The sequence below is a fragment of the Trachurus japonicus genome, chromosome 6 (assembly GCF_045865225.1).
Source record: "Trachurus japonicus isolate A0001 chromosome 6, Traja_1.0".
NCBI classification, from domain to species: Eukaryota; Metazoa; Chordata; class Actinopteri; order Carangiformes; family Carangidae; genus Trachurus; species Trachurus japonicus.
Window position 1 is genome coordinate 9,042,157 of NC_140912.1, and position 18,809 is coordinate 9,060,965.

The 18,809-nt window shown below is 40.3% G+C and overlaps 2 protein-coding genes across 5 annotated transcripts in view; one reads left to right on the top strand and one right to left on the bottom strand.

Moving 5' to 3' along the window:
- Nucleotides 1-5,421: 5,421 nt before the first annotated feature.
- Nucleotides 5,422-9,222, bottom strand: cstpp1 (centriolar satellite-associated tubulin polyglutamylase complex regulator 1). The gene is made up of 9 exons (XM_085778590.1): nt 8,995-9,222; nt 8,716-8,818; nt 8,178-8,308; nt 7,967-8,051; nt 7,612-7,697; nt 6,888-7,095; nt 6,190-6,299; nt 5,902-5,965; nt 5,422-5,816 (listed from the first exon to the last, which is right to left on the bottom strand). Exons 1-9 carry the CDS (start codon nt 9,035-9,037, stop codon nt 5,648-5,650), a joined length of 999 nt encoding a protein of 332 aa, XP_085634716.1. The 5' UTR covers nt 9,038-9,222; the 3' UTR covers nt 5,422-5,647.
- Nucleotides 9,223-10,697: 1,475 nt separating this feature from the next.
- The window catches only part of ckap5 (cytoskeleton associated protein 5), a 37,299-nt gene continuing 29,187 nt past the window's right edge, over nt 10,698-18,809 (top strand). For all 4 annotated transcript variants that reach the window (XM_085778591.1, XM_085778592.1, XM_085778594.1 and 1 more), the window contains exons 1-9: nt 10,698-10,859; nt 13,438-13,535; nt 15,250-15,443; nt 16,993-17,199; nt 17,632-17,803; nt 17,908-18,040; nt 18,153-18,253; nt 18,400-18,513; nt 18,617-18,721. In XM_085778591.1, coding sequence (XP_085634717.1) covers nt 13,479-13,535; nt 15,250-15,443; nt 16,993-17,199; nt 17,632-17,803; nt 17,908-18,040; nt 18,153-18,253; nt 18,400-18,513; nt 18,617-18,721 — 1,083 coding nt within the window. In that variant the 5' untranslated portion in view covers nt 10,698-10,859; nt 13,438-13,478. The remainder of the gene's footprint in view (nt 10,860-13,437; nt 13,536-15,249; nt 15,444-16,992; nt 17,200-17,631; nt 17,804-17,907; nt 18,041-18,152; nt 18,254-18,399; nt 18,514-18,616; nt 18,722-18,809) is intronic.

An 18,809-nucleotide genomic window follows, 5' to 3' on the forward strand; every position in this document is an offset into this window, starting at 1 on the left:
TCTTCTATGTGACTTCAGCAAAAAAGCAAAGAAGAAGTAGGCCTAAGCTGAAACATGAAATACAGTGTGCATACATGAAATGATCTGTTTGACCAAAACCACATCATCATCATGACCTAGTTTATGCTTCCGCATCGCGTTGATGGTGTACCTACGGCATAGACCTGACACTGTCGTTGAGTGTTGAAAAAGTTTTTTTTGGCCAAAAATCAAATTTCTTCAAATTTCTCCAAATTCGGATATGTCCTCTGGGGGGCCGAGGGGAGTCCAACGCAGAGGTTTGTTTGAAATCGGGCCGGTGGTTTTGGAGATAAATGACCGAGGCGATTTAAAAAATTTTTAACCCGAAAAAGTGTTGAAAAAGTTTTTTTTGACCAAAAATCAAATTTCCTCCAGTTTTAACACATTTTAACACATTCTGTGACAGAGCTGTTGTATGGGATTGCAGGTTGGACAGGGGTATATGTAGTAAGCCAGCCATGGAATGTATGAAGTTACACAATTGTATAAAGATTGACTTCTTATTATCCTAAGATGTGTCATGGTGCAAATTAATAGGTAATTCTCTTTTTTCAGGGCTGCTGACAAGTTCATTGTGTGCCAAAGCCAGCTGATGTCTGTTTACTAAAACTGTGGAGAAACCGAAGGAAACATTAAGACACAGGAGGGAACTTGTGCAGAAATAAAGCAGGTAAGAGTCGTCTTGTGATTTCTGATGGAAACGTATCATAACTTGTATTTTAGTTTGTATGTCTCAGGTCTGTCAGCGTTTTTGGCTCGTCATGGAGTCTCTGAGAGTGGAATACTCCAAGTCACCACGAGAGTGCAGCACTGTCCCGTCCTCCAGATCCCTCCAGAAGATCAACAAAGAGGAAGCTGTTGGCATCTTCACTCCACAGCATTCATGATTTACAGTAATACAGGACGTTGATACCTCCACAGACGCTTTTCATACTCAGTACACACAATGTGATTTTCTCGATCTGCTGATATAGAACCAGATGCAAATGTTGTAGAAATAAAAATGATAATTATGAATTGAGACAGGTCAAGTTTAAAGTATGCACTCTTGAGTGCTTCTGCATTTTCAGATGGGTCAGATGGTATATTTTTCTTATTTGATTATTAATAACATTTGGCACATCTGTATAAGAGTTGCAATGTTAGGTAAGTTAACACTTAGTTTACATGTGTTGTACAGGATGTTATTAATAGTGTTAACTTTAATTCATGAATGAAGGACATATTTGTTAGCAGTCTTAGGCTGCTGCTGCTGCTGCAGGTTTAACCATCAAATGCAGATCTGACTGTTGGTACCCTTCTGTTAAAGATAGAAAAACCTGCATAGGCTAGGCCCAGTGAACAATCTGTCTGCTGCATGCAGTGTAGTGGTATTCCTTTATTTTTCTTTCTCTCTTGCACTTAACAGTATTTTTAAGATGCTGTTGCAAATTTTTATTGTGTTACACTTGTGTACTAAATGTCAATAAAAGTAAGTCTGTGACCTAAATATATAAAGGTGTGTGTGTGTGTGTGTGTGTGTGTGTGTGTGTGTGTGTGTGTGTGTGTGTGTGTGTGTGTGTGTGTGTGTGTGTGTGTGTGTGTGTGTATGTGTGTGTGTACATTAGGGTGCATTATATTGACTAGTGTTCCTAATATTTCACACCTGGCCTATGATTACTTTGCTATGCCTATGATTGCTTTTATTTGCTGGTTTGGGTCAATTAACCTGAAAAACCGCAACAGGCTTCAGGGCATAGTCAGAGTGTGCAGTAAAATTGTTGGTACTCCACTCACAGGCATCACTTTTCTGTATAACCAGGGCCCTGAAAAAAGCAAATCTTGTCTTGTCTGACCCCAGCCATCCCTTAGCATCTGAATTCAATCTGCTTCCATCTAGATGCAGATTCAACGTGCCCAGATGCAGGACTGACAGATTTAAAAAATCCTGGGTTCCAGTGGCTATTGGCCTCCTTAACAATCGATAGCACTGTGGTCACTTAAATTCGTTTTTATCCAGTTTTATCCAGCGTGGGACTGTTGCACTGTTTTTTTGCTTGTTGGATTGATGTTTATTGTTGTTGTCCCGTGTCATCCATGTTGGTACTCTGTCACTTTTTTAATTATTAGCTCTTGTTGTGTTAACTATTGTGTATTTTTATTGCTGTTTTTGCTGCTGGCTGCAACGTATAAGATATCTTGACTTGACTTGACTTACAGAGTGAACAAAATATGAATAACTTTCAGTATACTGCACCTTTATACACCACTATCACGATATCAGTAATAAACATACAGTAGAATTAAAAAATAAAATAAAATAAAAAGTAACTTAAGTAGTAAGTAAAATAGAGAAGTGAAAGAACTCAGAGTAACAAACTATTTCTGTCTTAATTAAACATGCACGTGTCTGCTGGCCTGAAGAGGTCCATGCTCCTGCCTGTAGTGCATAATGGGCTCTTTGCACAGCTCCACTACTTCCTGAACTTGTTTCCTGTCTTACATTATTGGACAAACTGATTAATCCAGGTGTGTCTGAATAGTCACAATGGTCAGACAGGAAATAAAGGAGCAGCATTAAGTTCAGGAAGTAGTGGAGCTGTGCAAAGAGCCCATAGGTGTATTCAGGACAGTGTTATCTCGCCCTTTTCTCTCTCTCGGGGTCAGAACCAGCACCAGAATCCATTGTTTTCCTATTGTTTTGTTTTTTTGTTTTTAGAATGAATACAAAGGCAGTTATTATTAATGTAGCCTACCTTCAAATAAACAATTGAACAACAGCTAGGGGGGTAGGCTATTAAATAAAAACAGAGAATAAAGAGCACAAATATGTTTTCAAAGCTTTCTTATTATTCGAGTCACAGATATTTTGCATGTTCTGTTTCCCTTTGGAATGCCACAAAACAGGGGTAAGAGTGACGAAATTTTGCTTTGTGTATGTGATATTTCCCTAATATTATTATCAAATTTATGACATACAGTTCTTACTGTTCTGGACACCAAAAAGTATATTGTTCCAAACTAAAGAAAAATCTGAGTCAATCTTCAATGTGATGTAACGCATTACTTCTTTCCAGAAGGTGGCAGTATGGTGACAGTGCCAAAACAGGTGCATCACAATTTCAGGCTCAGACTCACACAGGGAACAGTTCACACATAGATCTTTCTTAAATTTTAACAAATAATGTTTGGCAGGGTAATATCTATGAATTAGTGTGTAAGATACTCTCACTTTATTTGTAATTAGGTATTTGTATGGGAGGTTATATGGATCCAGTTCAGACCATTGACAATAATAGACCAGTAGGGGAGAGTGGGGTAATTTGTGCCATGGGGCAAGTAGTTCCACCCCTGTTATCTAGAAAACCATAGAAGAAGTTGGTCATGTGACCGCATATTTTTGAAGGGGCATCCATTTCACTCATCCTATCAAGAAGGGAGACACATGGCTTGAGAAGAAAGCACATTTATGTTCAAAAAACAAGTTTTTGCCCTCCAAAGTAAAATTTCTATGATCAAGGTTTTTTGATTGCCGTGTTTGAACAATTATAGATAACTTTGAAAACAGTTCACACATGTTTTAGTGCTTTATTAAGCTACACCATGAGTCTATACAGTTAGCATGATGCCAGCTCAAAACAGCTGGGGAATCCTTTTTTCTCAAAATGCTGGGCTTGGGGTAATTTGTGCCAAAGGGCCTGGGTTAAGTTGTGCCAGTGGCAGTGCTGTCTGTGTGCAGGAGAAACATGGCAGTGGGCACGGATTTGCTTGAAACTTAACATGTGTGATGAGGGACCGCCCCTGAACACACCTGCCCAGTCTGGTTGTGCTCGTAGCCTTTGCGCCACAGCCCCCAGCGTGCCTCAGGCCTCCGCGACTGCATCGCGATCATCGACGCTTCTGGCTTTAATTTTGTATTGAATGTCTTGCTTTTATATAGCATTAACATTTGTGAGATTAAAATGATCTGTTTTACTTCAATTATCAATAGCACAATTTATCCCAGTGTATTTTCTCTAATGGCACAACTTACCCCGCACCGGGGGCAAGTTGTGCCACAAAACCACTTTTTTTTCTAAAGCTATATTTCTGAAACAGTTAATTTAAGATTCAAAGTGATTGTTCCCAGGGATGCACAACATCCTAAACTATATGTACATATTTTAGTTGGGGGCATTATTATAATCCCCTTGCTTTAAAGGCAATTTAAGTAAAAATTGGCACTACTTACCCCGCTCTCCCCTACTGAACAACAGCTGGAGTAGTGGTGATATCTTTTATAGTATATAATTAAGTTTGTTTACTAAAGTGGAAAGTTATTTTTAGCTGGACATGATTTACAGTTGCAGTTGCATTTACAGTTGGACTTTTACTTTGAAAAACAAATCACACATTTATTTATGTTTTTCATATGCAGTGTGCTACATGTGCTAAAATGCTAATGACAGTTACAATAACATAATGAAGAAGTGATTTTTTTTCAGTGTTGACTCAGAGACAGGCGCTCAGGACAGAGGTCATCTCCCTAATGGTGCATGGACCGAGGAAGACAACTGTTTCTCAGTCTCTCTGTTGGTCTTGTGGTTATATAGGGCTCTGCCTCGGCATAGATGCTGGTGGTCACTGCTGGGCTCGGGTTGTGCACCTGATGCAAAAAGATCCAGTGGTGCAACACTCATAGGGCAGTAGTGCTGTGTCCTGAGCAGAGCTGTTGGTGCATCCCCACTGTTATAATGCTCTTTTGCCTCCTGAGCCGTTAACTTGGCTGCTACTACTGTATATCACTCTCACAGAGGTAAATGATGTGTGTTTGTTACAATGTAAGGGAATGAGGTTGGTACATGTAGACTCTCTCTCCCTCTCTGACTCGGTTATGGTACTTTGGTCACAGCTGATCAGAGCTCTTGTGAAAACACCTGCATGGGTGTTTGTGACCTTTTGCCTTGGCCATAGTCCTTCATTGGTGTATGGTGCTTTCACTCACTGACAGTTATTAATGTCATTTACACCTGTGTTTTTTTTCCTGCTGGTGAGTAACCCATAGACTTATTACTTGATCTGTCAGAAATGAGCCAGCAATGAACAGGTATCACTTTATTATTCACAGTGTGAGTGAGCATCTCTTCACATTAAATATCACATTCACACAAAGTTTCATGTCATAATAAATAAATGAATGCAGTATGTACAGTTCATGCTTGACTTGTTAACTATGTGAATTATGAGCAGACAGGAAGAGGAGGTGGAATGTATTCTTTCACATGCTCAGCAGAATAAGACAAGACTTTTATCTGCAGGATATTAAGACGTTACTGCCCCAGTGTCAAAGCAACAGGAGTACATTCATCATCCACAGTGTGAAAAGACAAGACAACAGCTAAGGTGAGTTTTCTAACATCAGGTGCAGTTTTTTTCCCCCTGAAAAATAAAGATTGTACAGTCAATAATTCCTGCATTGCTTTGCTAAGTGAAGAGACACTTCATTATAGGGACTACAGAAAACTACGTAGTTAGTGGAGAGTTATAACTGGAATGTTATCGCTGCTGTTCAACTTGGTTACTCACTGCTAACATATAAGTAACGATGGAAAACAATCACATGTGTGTCTGTGTGAGTTTACACAGCAACGTCACACAAGGTCAAAGGTCAGTTCTCAGAGGAGTCTGTCTCTTCTGTGGAGCCGTCACTTTCCACCTCCATCTTCCTCCTGTGGTGGATGTTCCTCCTGGGGGAGGCTTTTCTCTGTAGCTCCTTCAGCCCCCCCACCGCACTGCCACTGCTGTTGCTGCCAGGACTCACTGAGATCTGAGCGATTCTGGACAGAGAAGGACAAGACCAGATGAGACAGAAAGAGAGGAACAGCAGACAAGGAAGTAAAGGGAAAGTGTGTGTGCTCTTACAGTTTGTCCAGTTCCTGGTCCATCTCTAGGTCAATGAGGAGCTCTGACTTGTTCGGTAACACTCCTGCAGAAACAGGATGATAATATTGAACTTCATTGATCAGTTGGAAACAAACATGACTAAGTTCTTGCAGGAACATTACATCATGTCATCAGAAAGCTGATTACAGACACTCATCAAACTGGTTTTATGAAAAACCCACAGTCACACCACAACGCAAGGAAATGTAGGATCTGTCAGGAGCAGGAGAAGCAAGAGGGTGATGTATACTGTAATGTTAAACCTACCTATTTCTTGGTTGATGGTCTCATGTTTAGCCAGGCTCATTAAGAAGCTGTAGTAACAAACTTTATCGGTTTCCTCAAGTATTTCCCTCATGCAGGATCTGGAAGGATGACTACACACACACACACATGTGATTATGCTACTTATACGCAAAAGTGGAAAAATTAACTTTTTAAATGTGACAACACTGACAGACATCATGTAACAAGTGTTGATTAAGTTTGGTTGGATTTTCACATTAATTACTGCTGCACCTTTACTTTATGTTCAAATGAAACCTACAGGATCATCAAGTGAGATTTGTTTCTGTGAGATTAATGGCTTTACAAACCCTATTTTCTGTGCATGTAAACCACCCACATTATTCCAAGCAACGTGAGCTAAATTCTGAGCTCTTTATTTGCATGACAACTTTTACTCTGTTTAAATTATATTACGGTAATTATCAGTGTTGACAAAATGTGATACAGGGACGCCACCAACCTGGCCGTGAATGGACAACTGACTCTAATACAGCTGCCTCTGCTCGTCAACAACATGTTCCTAATGTGTTATTAACATGTCACATCATTATGTTAGCAACATGTTGACAACCGACTGTTAACATGCAAACAACACTTAGTCCACTGCCATTCTAGATTCTGACAGTTGTATTCTGTCTTCCAGTGAGCGACAGCTGGAACGCGTATGTGTGTTTTACCTGTGTTTGAACCTGTCACAGAGGGCGTCGATACACTGGGCCAGCGTGGACGGCTCCACCCCGTCCTGCTGCTGCCGCTCCTTGTCGTTCTCCTCTGCAGTCACAGAGGGCAGCTGCTCGATGGAGGTGGAGGTGGGGACAATAACAGTGTTAGGGCTCTTCCCTGCTAACAGGTCCTGGTAGATCATCAGCACACTCTCCAGGAACTCTACAAACACACAGGGGATGAAGTTGGAAGTCATTGGGTTAAATTCTGTTTGATTCAGCTTTGGTTTGAAGTAGATTTAGGCAGCTAGCACTGCCCTTATTAAAATCTGACATAAGTCCATATGGTCCACGTTGGAATAATGATTCCTCTCTTACTACTACTACTAGTCTATAGGTTTCTGTTAATATTTATCTGACCACAGACATTGTTTCTCTCTGCCTGGGATTTACATGATAATGTGATAAACAATCCACAATAACAATGATTAAAAATTAAATGTATTTAATACTGGCATCGCATTTCAGTTTTTCACAGATTCTATATAAAATATCACTGCATTCTAACTTATATTTAAAGTCAACTTTATTCTCAGTTCTACCCTGCATATATCGCAATGACAGTTAAAAAAACAAAAAACAGAAAACAAAACAAGTAACCATCATCCATGGGTTACAGCCAAAGTGATTGAGCTGAATGTGTATGCACACTGTACATCATATGAAACAGTCTCTGCACCTTGGTAATAGAACTGCAGCTGGAAGGCGTAAAGGAAGTCAGCGAAAGACATCAGACAGTCTATGGCATCTTCCATCAAAACAATTCTACAGGATAAGAGAAGAGGAGCAGTTAATTAACCAGTAATATTTTATAAATATATAATATATATTTATAATAGTCTTCTGTGATCCCTGGAGCAGAGCCATGGTGACATGAATTATGGTTCCTCATGATTCTGATCACAACGACAGAAAGACAATATTACATTGACATTGACATTTTCAAATTCATGAAATTCTGGTCAAAGAGTTTATTGGTGTAATAAAATGTATTTAAGTGTTAAAGTGTAGTGTCACAGTGTTGATGTACTGACCTGGCTACATTCTGTACCATCTCCACTGGGAAGTCTGGGCACAGTAACTGTAGCAGAGACCTGTATTCGAGCATGGAGAGCAAGTCTGGAATACAACAAGATATTAAACCAACTTTAGTTACACAATAAATAACAATGAACCCCTGAAGAACCCTTAGCCCATTCAACTTCTACATCTTTCCATCCGTCATCATAAATATCGCTCACCCACCTCCACTCTTCCCGATCTGTCTGTAGCATCTCCAGAAGACTCTGATGAAGGAGGCTCTGTTATGGGGAGTGGCCTTGATGTAGTTATACTCTCTGAAGAGGACATGGTTACTGTTCTTCACACTGCTGAAACTGCAAACACACACACATGCAGCGTTTCACCCTAATTCATAATACCAGTTAAGCATCAATTTAATTCTGTTAAGACAACATCACATTCAGTCTAAAGTAACCAATCAGGACAGGATAATGTGCATCGTTGACTTTCTGCATCACTTTCACAAGGCAGTGTAAAAGCATCTGTTGTGGTATTGTTTTAAACATGACAACTTTAATGAATGCACAAAAGTGAGTTATGGGATGTACAGAGTTCAAATATGTCAAATATTAGCACAGATGGTGATTAAATGAATATGACCGTACAGATCTACTGTTGGACAAGCTGTTTTAGGGCTACAACCTGTCAACTTGTCATTTAAATGTGCTATTCTCTCTCTCCAGATGATGGTTGGTGACTGAAAGCATATAAAAGAACATACTATTCAGCAAAGTAGCGGATCACCCCAAACTGGGTGTATTCCTCTTTATGCTCCAGCAGCTGGGTCACTGCATCGCTCAGGTAGAACAACACGTTACTGTCCGCTGTGAGAGACACAAACACACAGAGGAAACACACTCTATCAGGATACATCGTGGCGATTTTAAATGAGACAGAGATTACTAGGCCATCTCAGACACTGTGACATGATGAAAAGATCAGAGCTCAGCTGTCAACACTGCACAGCTAACACAGCTAACAGAGCTAACACGGGACCTACCGAGGTACTCGTCGACGGAGATGGTGGAGTTGAAACGGTTCATTCTGCAATCTGCTCGTGTCTTCAACACATAACGTCAAAAAAACGTAAATGTCTCGAGTTATAGTCAACACGACCGCCTTTTCTGTTTATTTAATAATGTCATTTTTTGTAGCGGAGAGATTTTGCTAACTACCGCAACACCGTCCTGACATGGGGGCTCCCATGGAGACAACGGGTGTTGTGAGCAACACTGATTAAATGCCCCCAAACAACACAGCAATCAAAGGTTCCTCTACTGTTTTCCACACAACAGCTACTACTACTAGTAATAATAATATTATAATAATATGATAGATAGATAGATAGATAGATAGATAGATAGATAGATAGATAGATAGATAGATAGATAGATAGATAGATAGATAGATAGATAGATAGATAGATTTTTATAAAAATGCATTTTCACTCAACAGTTCATCTCACCTTCAGAACTCACCCAGACCAGGAAATAGTTCATACATGTCTTATAATAAGGTTGTTCAACAATAAAACTACACAGTTCTCACTTGAAAGACAGACAATCACTCATAATAAAACTAACAACTTCAATGACTGGGCCAAGTGACAGGTGCAGCAGATCTGGTCACAATTAAACAGGACATCAAACAAATAAATTAAGAATATAACAGTTACACCATTTTATGTGCCCAATTTAAGTCAAAACTAGCTGTAACATTGTGTAGACATTTTAGCTTTCACTAATTCAACGAGGAGATAGTCTTTCTTGTTGTGTGTGTACCGGTAGGCTGCCTGTCAGTTGGGCCATAGGATCACTGAAAATGAGTGGCTAGTGAGAACTTGATCAACCACTAGGTTAGACAAAATGTTGAACTAGTGTGATAATTATTCTTGATATGCTTGTCCATAAAACATGAAAAGTAAGGTTTTAATTGATTCACATGCCATCTGTGGCTGAGGACTACTGTACTGTCTTCAGCCAACTATAATCTGTTTTATGTTGCAATTAACATGAATGTATATTTGCAAATGTATTACATTATAATTATATACAATCATTCAATTGCAGCCAAAGAAGTGGTAAATTGTTGTAATATAATAATTTAAATGCACCTCTTCCATAGGGAGCGCTTCGTCTCACAGCAACCAATCAAATCTCAGCCAACGCTAAGCGATTCGTGCGATGGTCCAATCAGCAACGGATTTTCATATGTTGTGGGCGGGTCGTAGTTCAAATGCAACCAATCAATGATTTCGTCTCCCGACAAACAAGGAAGCCAATTATGCTATGTCTTCTGAGTAAAATGTAAAAGTGTCAGACACCAGATCATCATTTTATAGTGTGTGCTGGTATCTTCTGGTCTGTATTTGATTCACCATTCAAAGAGGCTGTGTTTTAAGTCTGATTAAATACAGGGAAGATTGTGCTCGAGGCTGCCCCCCTGTATCCGCCCTTCTTCTGTCTCTCCGCCCTTGGAGGCATTTCAAAAAACTGCAAACAAGTTGGACGTTGGCAGCAACGGTGAAACCGGAAATAGGTGTTAAATTCATACCTAAAACGAGAGCTCAAAAGGTCTCGGTTGCATTTTGATGGTATATAAATACAAAAAACGGAACTCAGTCGTGTTAATTTATCGGTTATGTGATCCAGTGCTTAATATATGTTAGTTAATTATGTACTTTGCTTCAACGAGAAACCTTAAAAAGCTCTAGCTTTTATTGTGAAGTGGAAGTGTGGTCGTGCCCTGTCGGTCGCTCTGTGGACACTTGTATAAAGCTCGGCTGGGCTGCTCCGCTCTGATCCCATTATCATCCCCATCGAACTAGACTGCCAGCGCCGCATTGTCTCCTAGAGACACGAGCAGGTAACCCAGCAATACAAAAATAATTTTCTCATTTTAGTCAAAGGTCGTTTGTGTCTCCGAAGCACAGTGCTATGTTTGTGTGTTTTCGCGGCTGTCGTTGTTAACTGCGTTGTTAGGCCTGGCTGTGTTGGCGCGGATGGAAGATTAGCTCATAGCCTTGTTTCTAACCAGCTAACGGCGGCCACCGACCGCTGGTAGCAACCAATGTGGTCTCGCTGTGGACATTTTCTGGACGAAACAAGTTTGTACAACACATGCCAACAAGACAGGCATTTGTTGTCAGTGTGGACTGCTTGATTTTTTCTGCCCAAATGGAGCTAACCGGAGGGAGCGAGCGGGGTAAAGTGCACGTAGCAACTGACATTGTTGTCGCTAAGTTAGCTAACGTTAGTTAATGGCGCTCATCTGACCAGTATTTATCGACAGCTAGTTAAGATGCTGACCACTCCCTGTCTGAGCAAACTGAAAATATTATTGATGACAATCAGGGTGATGATTGTATGTTAGCACTGTTTGCAAACGTTTTGCTGAACCGATTGATTGTGACTAGCTGCATATATGAGAGTGCAGTCTGAGTGCACGGTGGGTGGCTGTACGTGGACACCCAGTTTTCTACAATTTTGTCTGAAATTAGCGATAGTTAAGGCTCTCGTGTATTTATTCTTTGATGCAACTCAAAATTTCAGATCGACGTATTTGCTTTCACGTGTCCGACACACTCGTGAAACGCTGTGTAAAGCTCAGTTACCTTGAACTATTATTGAACCAGTAACTGAGGCGAAATATTATCACTAAGTTAAATATTAATGTTTGTTTTGTCCTCCTCATCCACTTGATGTATTTTCTTAGCTTGTATCACCCGCCCATAATTTAGGTTGTGTAATGCTGGCAACAGTAACTTGGTGGAGCAAATTATCATTACTCTGTCTGTCAACAATCAAATGTGTATCAAGCCTTTGCAGTTTCGGGATTTGTTCCCGCACACATCCCAATCCCAACATTATACACTGGTCAAAGAGGTACTAATGCCTTTTGTGTCAAAACCTTAGGTTGGCACAGGTCAGCCATGGTGCCGGACAATAAGAAGCTTGTCTTGAACTGTTGTGTTATCACATGATGTCGTCCTCAGTGGTTTAGGTGCATGAAGAACCGTCCATATTTTATGTTTACATCTGTCTTACAAACAGCCATGGTCATGTTGAGTTAGCAATTTTCTTGTTCAGGAGTGTGTGGGTCCTCTGTCAGAGTGCAACTGTTTTTTTTGTGTGTGTCACATGTTTGTGGGCATCATATTGTACATTTATAAGGAAGGATCCTATTGTGACTGGGTGCACCTCAGTATTTTGCAGAGATATCTGATGTTTTCAGCCCCTTACTAGACTGGGTTGGATCAATACGATATATGAGCCCATAGCCACTCCCTGAATGTGCATTAGACAGTCACATGCCTATGCTTTCAAGTGGAAGTAAGTGCATGTCTGATACAAACTGCAACTCAAGGAATAACTTAACATAAGTTGGTGTCTCTTATGGTTAAAATTGACAAAGTATCTTTGGAGCGACTTCCATGGGAATGCTAAGATTTTACTTAGTTGGAACATGCTAATGCGGATTACTGTGAATGTCCTGAGGCTGAGATACCAGCTGGAGTCTTAATGTATTTAGTCCGTTTTTCTGCACCACTGTGAGTTGTGGTTAATGTATATTTCTGTAAAAACTAGAGCCAACCTGATACCCAGGGGAGATTATATTATTTACCCGGTATCAGTTTATCTGTAGGGATATAAGGGATGCTATGATCACATATTTTTTTGGCGCTGACACAGTACAAATCATCTGTGAGAGTGAGATTGGCTGATAATGATTATTTTTGTCATACATTGGAGATAATATGTACCCTAATGGTATTGCACACATTTCAAAAACTTCCTCGCAGCTTATTCTTATCTAAAAGTTTAGATAATCATCATTCCACAGTTACACAAGCTGTTTATAAATGGAGATAATTTCATACTGTGGCTACTTCTCCTCAAAGTGGTTGCCCAACTTCATACAGAATGATTAGCAATGTAATGAAAAACCCCACTAGTGGCTAAGGCATGAGAGAGTTGACCAACCGAATGCAAATCATTGTGCATTAAAAAGATGTAGTTGTTTCTGAAGGTCATATTTATACATTTATTCTGCAACTGCATGTGTTTAGTTTTTTCTTTCAGTAAAAGTTTAAAATCGACTGATTTAGATTACATATGCTAGAATCTAAAATAAATAAAAGTAAAATAACTTGCTGATGTTTATTAAGTTGTTTGTTTGTCTTGGTTATTTGTGTGTATTTGCATTGTGTCTCAAAACATTTTGGTTATGTGTCGTCCTTGCCGTGTTGAAAGTTCCCAGCAAACGTGTAAACGAACCCACAAATGCAGCCCACGAATTTCTTGAATTTTAGATTTGTTTTGTTTGCCCGTACAGGGGATTTCTGTTTTTTTTTAAATTCATTTAGCAGCAAACTTAAATCACAGGGAAGAAATGAGAATCTAAAAATCATTTTGTGTAACTAATATTGCTGTTGTTTTTCCAGTTAAGTAACCTTTGGGGAAGTCCACCCCTCGAGTGGCCATCATGGGGGACGATAGCGAGTGGATGAAGCTTCCCATTGACCAGAAATGTGAACACAAGGTAACTAACTCTTTCCTGATATTTCCTTCAGATAGTGTCAGGACTGTGCGCCCTGTTGTGAAAGAATAATGTTAAAATATTTCCTTATTGTATACATTTTGGACCAGCTAATGGTTCCTACCCATCAGTTGGCATTTAGTGTAGCTCATCATACTTGAACTATACGTCGGATTCACAGTTCAACTAGCACAGACACAGATGCTGCCTGATAAGCTTTGTTACAGATTGCTTACCTTGTTTAATTAGATCTTTATCCCTAAAAGCCTTTGAGTTTGGGATTTAACTAATTCACAAATCCAATCCAAATCTTACTAGCATCCAGTAAACCAATCAAACATGACATCAAACTTGGTAAGCATTTAAACAGGAAAAGATACACCACATGATTCTTTGGGTGTATGGTGTATCTGGTTTTACTTTTTCTGAAATGTTGCCATTGGCTTTATATTAATTAATCCATTGACCAGCTCCATTAGGCTGGTTTTATACAACATGTTAGTATCTGTTCTTCCTGCCTGGATAGGTGAAGCTGTTGATATTCTTAATCTTCCGGGATGTCTTGTAGTACTATGAAAACACCCAGAGCAATAAAGGTTGAGTGTTATACCAGTATGTATTAAAGACACACTGGGAGCAGTATTTATTTTATTACCATTTTGACCCATATAGTACACCTGCTGCCAGAAATGTGCTTTTTCCAGTTTATTAGGTCCATCTGGCTAAAACTAATACAACAGCCGGTAATGGATCCTGCCCACATGAAAATTGTAATTAGAGCTGAGATGATTAGTCAAGGGGCGGCACCGCCGGCACGCAGATGATGGCACTCTGACCTCGCAGCAAGAATGTTTGGCCCAGGAAGAAGGTTTGGGGTTCGATGCTCAGGCCATGTTCTCCCTGTCTCTGCATGGGCTGTCTCGGGGGTACTCTGGGTTTCTTCCACAGTCCAAAAACATGCACACTGGGTTAAGTGGCCACTCTTAATTGCCTGTAGTCTATGAATTTGAGTTGTACAGATTTTTGGATAAAATGGGCAATTCAAGAATGTAACCTTGGATTTGGAAAACTATAATGGTATTATTCCAAAATTTCAGACAGACAAAATAATGAATCAGGTGGTGTATTGGGGTGTAACAAAATGAGCAGCAGATGTGTTTTAATGGACCACTAAAATGACCCCAACAATGATGTTCCAAATGTTGTAGAAAATCTGAGGATATCTCACAAAAATGTTGATGGCACAAATCTGTACTCGGTACACATTAAGCACACGAGGGAGCAAATTAAACAGGACTCCAGGTTACATTTCAACAAGAAATCTCCAATCAACCAAGCTTGAACACTCTGTTGTGAAATCAGAGCACTTTGTGTCTGTGAATGAAATGCCTTCATAACTTGCGGGGTGCTTGTATAGAAGAAATTATTTTTGGCTGATTAAATAATACTCTCTGCAGGTATTAATTCTACCCTTCCTGGGCATGTGAGCCACCGTGTTTAATTTAGACTCTACAACCAAATGAAAATTGTTGTTGAAGTGGACCCAGAGCCAAAACCAAGCTGGAGCTAAACTGAGATTAACCGAGTAGTAGATCTTGGTCTGCTGTTTATGAGCCCAGATGCACTTTCTCCTTGACAAATTCCGGTTTATTATTCACCTTTTCTACATTGCTTTCTGTTCCTCATCCTGTTTTCCCTGACTTGTGTTCTTACTCAGGTGTGGAAAGCCCGTCTGAATGGTTATGAGGAGGCTCTGAAGTTGTTTCAGAGAATAGAAGATGAGAAGAGCCCAGAGTGGGGAAAATATCTGGGACTGATAAAGAGATTTGTCACCGACTCCAATGCCGTGGCTCAGCTTAAAGGCCTGGAGGCTGCCCTGGCCTTCATTGAGAATGCTCATGTGGCTGGCAAGTAAGTAACAAGAATTTCGTCTACACACTTGTATAACTCAAAACTAGCTGGTATTTAACGAAAACAGCCCTGCATTAAAGTAATGCAGAAGGCTGCTATGGTCCAGTCAAATGCGGTTCATTTAGATTAGACGGCTTGACAACAATTTGCACTTGCAAATGTTGAGTGTTGAGAGGTCATCTGCAAAAGACTGTGTCCTTGCATGTATTTGATTGGTCAAGCAGAATTTTTCTAGATAATGTTGCATTGCATGACAGCAGCACTGCCAGATGACTCTGCGGTTTTGACAAAAGCCCGAGGGCTGAAGTTGGTTGTAAAAGGCCCAACTTAAAAAAAAAAAAGAAAAAAAAAGCAAAGCTTTGTGTAACTCATTGTAGAGTTGTCCTCTCTGCATTTACCAGCAGAGTAATGTGATGCCTGGCTGGTTGTTATTTATGGTGAGGCCTGGCAGCTGATTTTGATAATACTGTACTGTATGTATCGGCTGTAGTTGGGCTGTTGCCAGTGAAGCAGGCTTTCAGGACACCAGGTGCATTGTTTTTGGGTGGTCATCTGACTGAGCAATGAGATGTTCTCTGTTGACTGAATAAATGATTCAAAAAGAAGAACTGGGTGGTGACCGGTGAAGTCAGAGAGTGGACGTCAGAGGAATGTGGTTTGACGAAGCTGTAGAATAGAGGGACAAAGAAACCATGCAGAGCTTGGACAGTTTGAATAAAGATAAGTTTAATACGACGCTCAAAGCGCAACCCATTAGTTACTTGCAAAACAGAAGAATTAAAAAAAAACATTTTTATCACAGCTGTAGACATTTATGATGCCAGGGTAAGTCCTCCACAGCGACCAGTCACTTTCTTGTCCTCAAACAAAAGACGCACTTAAATAATGATCTGCTGCTGTTTAGTTAACTCTTGCTAATGTTCTGTCATTATTGGTGTGGTTTATATCACTGGGAGTCGTTTTTTCCACTTGCCCGAATTTGACCAATTAAGCCACGCTGTGCCACGACCGGATGATGTGTTTTCACTACAGCCTCACAACAGATGGTAATTGATGGGCAGAGCCGCACAAAAAGTGCTGCTGTGGTGCTGCGAGGTAGGAGGGCTGACACAGTCGCCCTCTCCCTTTCTCTCTCAGTGGCTGAGCTATGTTGGAGAGAAATGGATCTTTTGTTCAGCTTTGTATTTTTGTAGGTTTTACCTAAACCTCTGTTTTTGTTAAGCTCCTTCACTCCTGTGTTCTGTTTTTGTACTCGTCATCATAATTTCAATGTTATGGGTCATTTATAAATGTGTCAGAGCTGTGTGTCACTACCACAGACTTTCCTGCGATGGACGCTTTAGTGAGAAGATGCTTTTTAAAAAAATTATTATTACTGTAGTTATTTTTTGGGCTTTTGCCTTTAATCGATAGTATAGTAGTGGAGAGAGACAGGAAATGGGGAGGCAGAGAGAGGGGCGATGATAAGCAGCAAAGGGCCATAAGACTGTGTTGACATGATTATCCAGTGTTGTTGGACAGGTGTTTTTATCTGTATCCTTTGTTTCAGGACAACAGGCGAGGTGGTGTCGGGTGTGGTGACCAAAGTCTTCAACCAGCCAAAGGCTCGGGCCAAGGAGCTGGGTACAGACATCTGCCTGATGTACATGGAGATAGAGAAGGCTGAGGTGGTTCAGGATGAGCTTTTAAAAGGACTGGACAACAAGAACCCCAAGATAGTGGTGGCCTGCCTTGAGACGCTCAGGAAAGCTCTCAGGTCAGTACTACTCTTCTGGCTTACAGTGGCCACACTGAGAAATGACTTAATGTAGACACGCCTTTCTTTTGAAAGCTACCAAGGGTTCCATGAAATAAATCAGTGTTTGCACTTTGCAGCATTAATCTATATGCAGATTATTTTGTAATATATAATTATTATTAACCTAAATCCCATAATTCAATAAATTATTTCAACACCAAACTTTTAATTTAAACAGGAGTGAATATTGTTCAAACTGAAATACTTAAATTTACCATGAATCTAACAACGTCTAACTTGATCCCTCTAATATTTAAAAATATTTGAAATGGCTTTAAACGATGCACGCTAAAATAAAATCATATTAGGTTGAGTTTATATTTCATTTGTGGATGGATGGATAGATGTGAATGAGACACTAATAACCTGTTGTCCTTTGTCATCCTGTAGTGAGTTTGGGTCCAAGATAGTGACTCTGAAGCCAGTGGTGAAGGTTTTATCTAAACAGTTTGAGTCACGAGAGAAGGCAGTGAGAGATGAAGCTAAGCTGCTAGCTGTGGAGATCTACAGATGGATCAGAGATGCTGTGAGACCTTCACTGCAGAACATTAATTCTGTACAGGTGGGACACACTCATTCATCACATCACATAACCTCCGACTTCCTCAATGTTCGGCTTTCAGAGTCGGGTTAAACTAAAACATGTTTGTTCTTCTGTCTCTGCAGCTGAAGGAACTGGAAGAGGAGTGGGTTAAACTGCCTTCATCTCCTGCCAAGCAAAGCAGGTTCCTGCGTTCCCAGCAGGACCTGAGGGCAAAGTTTGAACAGCAGCAAGCCCAAGGTGGAGAAGAGTCTGATGGTATGTTTAAATGGGTAGCAGTCTTCTATGTACATATGCAAAATTTTGATTTGATGTTGTGCAGGTATGGACAGATCAGCAGGTTCCATCTTGTATCCTCTTTCTCTTTCAGGTGAGGATGTGGCAGAAACAGCAACAGCAGTGGATCCTTATGAACTGCTGGAAGCCGTGGAGATTCTGTCTAAGATGCCCAAAGACTTCTATGATAAAATTGTATGTTTATCTAACTATGTATAATCTATTCAAATCTATTCAAAGTATGCCTTTGGCAGCTCAGGTTTCACCTTGGATTCTGATTTACTTTTTCAGTCATAGTCAAGTGTTTGTCATACATGACTTTGCCGTGTCTGTTCCTACAGGAGGCTAAAAAGTGGCAGGAAAGAAAGGAAGCTCTGGAGGCGATAGAGACTCTGACCAAGAACCCTAAACTAGAGAATGGAGACTATGGAGACCTTGTCAGGGCACTGAAGAAGGTAAAGACTGGCTCTTGTCAATAAGTACAGATTGGTCTCACTAGACTTGTGTTGAGGGGGATCTGGTGCCTTTGTTTGTTCACTTACTGGTTTTATATTCCAGGTTGTTGGGAAAGATGCCAACGTGATGCTTGTGTCACTGGCAGCTAAATGTCTGGCAGGACTGGCCAGTGGTCTCAGGAAGAAGTTTGGAACATATTCAGGACATGTAAGTTAAAGGAACTCATGTATTATGACAGATTATGTATGTTTTTTCTAGGGGTGTCACGATTCTCCAAATCCTCGATTCGATTTTC

Coding starts and splice junctions, on each gene's coding strand:
- cstpp1 (XM_085778590.1), bottom strand. CDS start 9,037: ATGAACCGTTTCAACTCCACCATCTCCGTCGACGAGTACCTCG. Junction 7,698..7,966: donor ATGGTACAGAATGTAGCCAG/GTCAGTACATCA, acceptor CTTATCCTGTAG/AATTGTTTTGATGGAAGATG. Junction 5,817..5,901: donor GACCAGGAACTGGACAAACT/GTAAGAGCACAC, acceptor TTCTCTGTCCAG/AATCGCTCAGATCTCAGTGA.